The sequence below is a fragment of the Acomys minous genome (genome assembly GCF_964271855.1).
Source record: "Acomys minous genome assembly, chromosome: 19".
NCBI classification, from domain to species: Eukaryota; Metazoa; Chordata; class Mammalia; order Rodentia; family Muridae; genus Acomys; species Acomys minous.
Window position 1 is genome coordinate 61,433,210 of NC_140499.1, and position 8,998 is coordinate 61,442,207.

General features: G+C 54.0%; 1 protein-coding gene across 1 annotated transcript; it reads right to left on the reverse strand.

Annotated features, from left to right (window-relative positions):
- Positions 1-111: 111 nt before the first annotated feature.
- On the reverse strand, positions 112-8,998 carry MTX1 (metaxin 1). The gene is made up of 8 exons (XM_084769527.1): positions 8,427-8,998; positions 7,089-7,158; positions 6,887-6,966; positions 1,584-1,676; positions 1,265-1,447; positions 1,101-1,177; positions 529-683; positions 112-448 (listed from the first exon to the last, which is right to left on the reverse strand). Exons 1-8 carry the CDS (start codon positions 8,958-8,960, stop codon positions 234-236), a joined length of 1,407 nt encoding a protein of 468 aa, XP_084625653.1. The 5' UTR covers positions 8,961-8,998; the 3' UTR covers positions 112-233.

The window sequence follows — 8,998 nt, forward strand, 5'->3', positions numbered from 1 at the left end:
CGTAAGTCAGCTTCAGGGCTAGGGTGGCTTCCGAACCCAACTGCCAGTGCATTCTCAATGCAGCAGCTAGGAAAATGGCAGCCCCATAAAAGAGAAAATGCTTGATCCCAGTTAGTGTAAACAGCTTTATTTGGGGGATAGCACCCCATTTTTGGCTGCTCCAACATCAGGGAGACAAAGGGGCATCTGGAATGCATGACAGTAGAAAACTCAGTCCTGAGAGCATCAACACATCATTCTTCTTCGTCTTCCTCGGCCATGCCCAAGGCCCCGGTGCCTGGGGCCCTGGTGGGGGTTGCCCGCTGGATGGAGACAATGCCACTGAGCAGGGCATAGCCCACCATGGCTGCCAGCCCTGCCAGTACAGACAGAATCTGGTTCCTGCGCCGGTATGGCTCCTCCTCAGTCTCAGGGCCTGCTGGTGTCTGGCGTGGAGGTGGCACCTCAGCTAGGGGGCAAGGAAGGAAGGAAGGTAAGCAAAGGAGCTAGACCTTGGTCCTCAGCCCGTTCTCCCGATCCACTCCTTACCTCCATCCCGGGGAAAGTAGAGGCTGAGGATGTGGGTACAGTAGACACAGAGGTTGTGCAGGCCCCGAAGGTGGGCCTGCAGCTTCCCATTGGGCAGCTTTGCCTGCAGCAGCAGGACCAAATGGCTAAAGACAAAGGCATCCAGGGAGGCAGGGCTGCAGAGGCAGAGAAGGGTGGAAAGGAAGCAGACAGCTGCACAGAGGGGTCAACATGGAGCGACAGGGAAGGTCCGCTTTGGTGGGGTAGGCTCTGAAGGGCAGGACACCTAGCTCTGGATTTCGTAAGGGGAGTTTTCCCCAGGTGGCGCCAGCCTGGACCTGAATGGAGCTCTATCTCAGGGCTGCATAAAGAACACATTGAGTGCCCCACAGTCCAACGGTCTCCTCCTGCGCCTGGCTGCTCTCCCGAACCACCCCCCAGTACCACCAAGGAAGTTCTAGCCCCACACACAGCCCCTGTCACCAGAGCCAGCGGCTGCCCTAAGAACCTCTTGTTCACACCTCAGCCCAGGCGCTGACCCCCGAACCTGTATCTTCAAACATTCGTTTATTTCCCCTTGGAGTCAGACTCACGCATCCCCGAAGAAGAACTTATGAGAGCCCAGACGCTGAGAGAGGAGGGTTAGGCACTCCCGGGCCTCTTGATACAGCTGTAGGAAGGGACACAGGCATGCGGTTGTGGACACTCTCATTTATAGCCATCATCTTTGGGGTCACCTCCTTTGCCCCAAAGCTACCTCTTTCTCTAGTTCTTCTTCGCTCTCTGATTTGTGCTCGCCACACAGCAGCTGCAGCCGCTCCATGTGCTTGCGCTGCATGCGGCCAGGCAGGAAGAAGTTGAGGGGAAAGGGCATAGCCTCCGCGTACCACTTCCGGGTCACTTCCACATAGTTCTTGGCATCTATCCAAAAAGTGTGTATCTAGATTGGGCCGACAAAAAGGAGGAGGAAGTCTGGGCGCTGCACCTGCCTATGGCAGGGTGGGGATCCTAAGTCTCAGGCTGCGCCGAGAGCGTGTGAGCGTGTCTCTGCTGTGAGGGCGAGTCAGGGTACGCACCAGTACAGGGAGCAGCTTCTCCTCCAGCAGAGACATGAAGGCGAGGGTATCCGCTCCTTGCCGAGCTGACAGGTCATAGTCAGCATTATACTTCTGTGGAAGACATGTCCGGGAGGTGACTGCAGAAGGACTGCAGGGGCACTTCCTCAGTAGGGAAGGCATGGTAACTAGCCTCTGAGCATACTAGAGGTAGAACGGGCAGCCGTTCCTGCTGAGGTCTCCTTGCCTTAGCCCAGCCAGTAGCCTGTTGCTGTTGGCAGAAAGCCTGGGCTTTGGAGCCCACTGGCTGTCAAGGTCCTGTGCCCACTGCGGGGAGGGAAGGCCTGGCCGCAAAGTGGGAGCAGCTCCCAGAGTTTCCACGGAAAGCTGGCACTGTGCCCGCTGACAGCAACTTTTTAACAGTAACTTCCTGATCCAGACACCACAGACCTAGCAGAGTGGAGCTCAGCTGCAGGCTGGGCCTCAGCCCATGTCTCAGAAATTAGGGGGGGACCATCCTTACCTTCCTTGAACCCTGTAAATTTACACCCAGCCCCACCCCCTCACCTCCAGCCCATCTCTCGTGGCCGAGCTTTTGGCTGTCTCTTCTACTTCACTCCAAAGCCTATGTACCATTGCTGCACATGTGTCCCACCAGCGTCTCCATCTCTGGTGTGGCCTACCTTTCAAGGCTCCAGTCTGTTCCTTAATATCCCCCTGCAAACACCCCACATAAACTCTTGAACATGACTCCTTTTTTCCCCTGGCTTTTGAAACAGGGTTTCTCTGTGTGGCCCTGGCTGTCCTGGAACTCACTCTGTAGACCAGGCTGGCCTCGAACTCACAGCCATCTGCCTGACTCTGCCTCCCGAGTGCTGGGATTAAAGGCGTGCGCCACTATGATTCTTAAATTTCCCTGAACCTCAGTTCCTCCCTTGTGGAAGGAGACAGTAATCTTTTTCGCTTGATATGACTAGGGTTTGGAAATAACTTAGGAAAATCCCTTTGGAAACTGAAACGGCTGTGTTTATATGCAAGGAATCAAGGCCGTGGTGACCCGGGGCCTGCCAGGAACTTTGGCTTTTACCCGGATCCTATTTCTCTGGGCCTCTAGGCTTCCACTACTTTCTCAGTTCCCTGGAAGGTAGAAAGGAGAACTAGGATTCTATTTCTGACTGCATGTTCCCGCTTGGAACAACGCCATGGACGCCAGACCTCTTAAAGCTCGCTGGCTACGCCCCCTGGTTTTACAAGTGAAGAGTTTCAGTTGGTGAGATGGCTTAGCAGGTAAACGCCCTTGCTATCAAGCTTGGTAACATGAGGTCAACGCCAAGAGCCCCATGGTGGAAGAAGACTTATTCCAGCAAGTTGTCCTCTGACCTCCCCACCTACGCCACAGCATGTGTGCGTACACCTCCCCTCCCCCTGCCCCCTCAAGACACACGGTAAATAAATGTTTAAAAAAAGAAAAACAAGAGTTTATTGCTTGTCCAACGTCACAGTCAATGACAACAGAACAGAGCTGAAGCCTTGTAATTCTCTTTTAAATTTCCCAAACTAGCTCTACACTTCGTCCATCCTGAGTCCTATACCCAGCATAACCTAGCCCTTGAAATAAGATAAATGGTCCTTAGAGAACCTTCCCTTTCTCTTTCTCTTTCTCGCCCCCTTCCCTTACCCCTTTTTAGGTGCTGGCTGTCCTGAAACTCACTATATAGATCAGGCTGACTTTCAACGCAGAGATCTGCCTGCCCTGCTGGGATTAGGAGTGTGTGCCACCACTGACCAGAGGCTCAGTCTTCTTTTGTTTTTTTGTTTTTGGAGACAGGGTTTCTCTGTGTAGCCCTGGCTGTACTAGAACTCACTCTGTAGACCAGGCTGGCCTTGAACGCAGAGATCTGTCTGCCTCTGTCTCCTGAATGCTGGGCTTAAAGGTATGTGTGTCTCAGGGCTGGGCGTGGTGGCGCACGCCTTTAATGCCAGCACTGAGGAGGCAGAGGCAGGTGGATCTCTGTGAGTTCAAGGCCAGCCTGGTCTATAAAATAAGCTCAGGACAGCCAAGGCTACACAGAGAAACCCTGTCTCGAAACACCCCCCCCAAATACCAGGTGGTGGTGGCGCACGCCTTTTATCCCAGCATTCGAGAGGCAGAGGCAGGTGGATCACTGTTAGTTCGAGGCCAGCCTGGTTTACAAAGTGAGTCCCAGGACAGCCAAGGCTACACAAGGAAACCCTGTCTCAAAAAAAAAAAAAAAGTATCTCTCCATGGCCCATCGACTTTTTTGAGAGAAGGTATTATGTATTCCAGGCTGGCCTCAAACACACTATGTAGCCAAAGGTGATCTTAAATTTCTGACTGCCTTGCCTCCTCCACGTGCTGGATTATATGCCCCACCACGCCCATCCCTGACAGTTCTTATGTCCCACCACGCCCATCCCTGACAGTTCTTATGCCCCACCACGCCCTTCCCTGACAGTTCTTATGCCCACCATGCCCATCCCTGACAGTTCTTATGCCCCACCACGCCCATCCCTGACAGTTCTTATGCCCACCATGCCCATCCCTGACAGTTCTTATGCCCACCATGCCCATCCCTGACAGTTCTTATGTCCCACCATGCCCATCCCTGACAGTTCTTATGCCCACCATGCCCATCCCTGACAGTTCTTATGTCCCACCATGCCCATCCCTGACAGTTCTTATGTCCCACCACGCCCATCCCTGACAGTTCTTATGCCCACCATGCCCATCCCTGACAGTTCTTATGCCCACCATGCCCATCCCTGACAGTTCTTATGTCCCACCATGCCCATCCCTGACAGTTCTTATGTCCCACCATGCCCATCCCTGACAGTTCTTATGTCCCACCATGCCCATCCCTGACAGTTCTTATGCCCCACCACGCCCATCCCTGACAGTTCTTATGTCCCACCATGCCCATCCCTGACAGTTCTTATGCCCACCATGCCCATCCCTGACAGTTCTTATGCCCCACCACGCCCATCCCTGACAGTTCTTATGCCCACCATGCCCATCCCTGACAGTTCTTATGCCCCACCACGCCCATCCCTGACAGTTCTTATGCCCACCACGCCCATCCCTGACAGTTCTTATGTCCCACCATGCCCATCCCTGACAGTTCTTATGCCCCACCACGCCCATCCCTGACAGTTCTTATGCCCACCATGCCCATCCCTGACAGTTCTTATGCCCCACCACGCCCATCCCTGACAGTTCTTATGCCCACCATGCCCATCCCTGACAGTTCTTATGCCCCACCACGCCCATCCCTGACAGTTCTTATGCCCACCACGCCCATCCCTGACAGTTCTTATGTCCCACCATGCCCATCCCTGACAGTTCTTATGCCCCACCACGCCCATCCCTGACAGTTCTTATGCCCACCATGCCCATCCCTGACAGTTCTTATGTCCACCATGCCCATCCCTGACAGTTCTTATGCCCCACCACGCCCATCCCTGACAGTTCTTATGCCCACCATGCCCATCCCTGACAGTTCTTATGCCCCACCACGCCCATCCCTGACAGTTCTTATGCCCACCACGCCCATCCCTGACAGTTCTTATGCCCACCATGCCCATCCCTGACAGTTCTTATGCCCCACCATGCCCTTCCCTGACAGTTCTTATGCCCACCATGCCCATCCCTGACAGTTCTTATGTCCCACCATGCCCATCCCTGACAGATCTTATGTCCCACCACGCCCATCCCTGACAGTTCTTATGCCCACCATGCCCATCCCTGACAGTTCTTATGTCCCACCCTGCCCATCCCTGACAGATCTTATGTCCCACCACGCCCATCCCTGACAGTTCTTATGCCCACCATGCCCATCCCTGACAGTTCTTATGTCCCACCATGCCCATCCCTGACAGTTCTTATGCCCACCATGCCCATCCCTGACAGTTCTTATGCCCACCATGCCCATCCCTGACAGTTCTTATGCCCACCATGCCCATCCCTGACAGTTCTTATGTCCCACCATGCCCATCCCTGACAGTTCTTATGTCCCACCATGCCCATCCCTGACAGTTCTTATGTCCCACCATGCCCATCCCTGACAGTTCTTATGTCCCACCACGCCCATCCCTGACAGTTCTTATGTCCCACCACGCCCATCCCTGACAGTTCTTATGTCCCACCACGCCCATCCCTGACAGTTCTTATGCCCACCACGCCCATCCCTGACAGTTCTTATGCCCCACCACGCCCATCCCTGACAGTTCTTATGCCCACCACGCCCATCCCTGACAGTTCTTATGCCCACCATGCCCATCCCTGACAGTTCTTATGCCCACCATGCCCATCCCTGACAGTTCTTATGCCCCACCACGCCCATCCCTGACAGTTCTTATGCCCCACCACGCCCTTCCCTGACAGTTCTTATGCCCCACCACGCCCATCCCTGACAGTTCTTATGCCCCACCACGCCCATCCCTGACAGTTCTTATGTCCCACCATGCCCATCCCTGACAGTTCTTATGTCCCACCACGCCCATCCCTGACAGTTCTTATGCCCCCCCACGCCCATCCCTAACAGTTCTTATGCCCCACCATGCCCATCCCTGACAGTTCTTATGCCCCACCACGCCCTTCCCTGACAGTTCTTATACCCCACCACACCCATCCCTGACAGTTCTTATGCCCCACCACGCCCTTCCCTGACAGTTCTTATGCCCCACCACGCCCTTCCCTGACAGTTCTTATGCCCCACCACGCCCATCCCTGACAGTTCTTATGCCCCACCACGCCCTTCCCTGACAGTTCTTATGCCCCACCACGCCCTTCCCTGACAGTTCTTATACCCCACCACGCCCATCCCTGACAGTTCTTATGCCCACCACGCCCTTCCCTGACAGTTCTTTTCCAGTCCTCCCAAAGCCGGCTGCTGTTCTCTCCACTTCTTTGTTTTCACACGTTATCAGCCTATATACTTATTTCTCTCCTTCCCTGCTCAGCATCCAGACATTTGATTCCTCACTCTGTCCCATCCCCCAACTCCTTAAGATTAACATCCAACCAACGGCTGATCACAGTAACCCTGCATTCCTCATACTGCTCCTTGGACCTCTGGGTGCCCCTATTTTGCTTGGCATGTAAGTCTGGTGTTCAATAAATGTTACATTAAAGCTGGGTGTGGTGGTGCACACCTTTAATCCCAGCACTCAGGGAGGCAGAGAGAGCCCAGGACAGCCAGAGCTACACAGAGAAACTCTGGAAAGACAAACAAAACAAGACAAAAAAAGGGCTGGATTTCGTTCACTGTCAGGCGGAACCCCGCCCCCACCCCCACCCCCCCTACCTCTTTCCGTAGATGGGTGATGATCTTGTGTGGTACTGAGATGACCTCTCCACTACTGGTTCGAAGGGCAGGCAGAGTTCCTGAGATCGAGAAAGGCCTATACGTATACAAGCCTAGCTTGCCCATGCATGCTTACTTGCCTTAGAGCGCAGTCTCTGGCCCTCCCCTTGCACACTCCCTTCCCTACAGGGACCCTGTGTACCTGACGGGCTCTGCCAAGGATTGCTGATCTTGTGTACTTTCAGTGGCGCGCCTGTGAATCTGGTATAGGTCTGCAGGGGAGGAAGCGGGAGGTGGAGAGGCTGGCGTACGGCTTCCCAAAGCAGCCAAGAGAAGATATATTTACTCAGCAAATCACGCGGCACGATCTTAGCACTTTTATACCAAGAGAAGAGGCGGAAAGAGGGTGCCATTCTCACTTACAGATGGGCGAACCGGACTCAGATTATGGACACATTTATACATTCATAGCCACAGTTACACATTAGGAAACGCTTTCTACCTCCCCTTCTGCCATCTACAATGTAAAAGCTATTCTCAAAAGCTTTTCCTAACTTCCTTCTTCCTTGAGGTACTGATTTAACTTTGGTATCTCTGTGCTCTGTTCCTACTTTTTTTTTTTTTTAAAGATTTGTTGGGGCTGGAGAGATGGCTCAGTGGTTAAGAGCACTGACTGTTTTTCTAGAGGTCCCAAGTTCAATTCCCAGCAACCACATGGTGGCTCACAACCATCTATAATGAGATCTGATGCCCTCTTCTGGCCTGCAGGTGTACATGCAGGCAGAACACTGTATACATAATAAATAAATAAATCTTTTTTAAAAAGATGTTTATTTTTTATATATGGATGTTTTTTCTGCATGTACATCTATCTGCACATTAGAAGAGGTCATCTTGTTCTTCTCTCCCTTGGGAGGGTGAGAGGGAGGGAACACAGTCTGAGTGGACTCTAAAAGAAGAAAAAAAAAAGGTCATCTCATCCCGTGCCACTGTAGTTATAGATGGTTTTATGCCATACGTCTGAGCATTTTATTATCTGCTCACGTGTTTGCCTTGCTGTAAACAATTTCAATATGGGGGTCAAAATCTTATTGCAAGGCAATGTTTGAGACATAATAAATGTCTTTTATAATCCTGAAGCGGTTGAATGAAGTGAAGCCAGTCTGTCTACCTCCAAAGCTCTTCCTATAGTCTGCTTGCGGAGCTGTCTGCTCTACATAAATAAGTGGAGGGGGCTGAGAGGGCAGAAATGCCAAGTCTAAGATTATTAATGCCGTCAAGAAAGGGTTGCCTCAAGGTCACATAGGCAATAAATCAACAAGCAAGGTCTAAAACCCATCTTCTGAACCCCTGACCAAATCTACTGCTACACTAATCTATCCTAGCAAATCATAGCGTAAGGCACTGACTGAGCTCACACCGGCCTTTGATTGCCTCAGTTTCTCTTAATATGCCTGCCTTTGAGCTCCGGGCAAAGTTGGAGCGCCCTCCCCCGCGCCCTCCAGGGCTACGCAGAGCAACGCCTGCATCACCCCCTCACCAGCACGGCCAGACTATCCAGGTCCACCGACGGCAGTCCCCAGCCCCCCGACCAGCAGAATAGCTCCATGGGCGCCGCCATCTTGCACACTCTTTGACCCGGAAGCACCTTCTCATACGCATCCGCCTGTCTCCACCGGGAACCGCCCCCGGCCACCGCCTCTCTGGCCACTGGGGGTTGGCGGACTGGGGAGGGCGCCCTTAGGGAGGCGCGGCTTCTCGCGGCCTGAGAGGTGGCGGGACGGGCGGAGGTGGGGCCTCCTCGGCTTTCCGAGGAGCGCAGCCGAGGGCTCGTCCTGAGGCGGCCCCCGAAAGGGGCCAGGGCCGCGGGCCAGAGGCATCTGGCAGAGTCGCGGCGCCTCTGCCGAGCGAAGCTCCGAAACGCCGAGGACGCGGAGGGCTTGGGAGATGGGCACCTGGTGCGGCTCCTCGTGCTCTGGGGGATCGTGCCAAACTGCACATGGCCCCGGCAGCTCCGGGCCCCCTCGGGTCGCTGCCCCGAGCGGAGGCTGCGGGGGGGTCCCCCGGGCCGCATGTTTTCCGTGGCGCGTTATGTTTGGAGCGGGCCTCGCG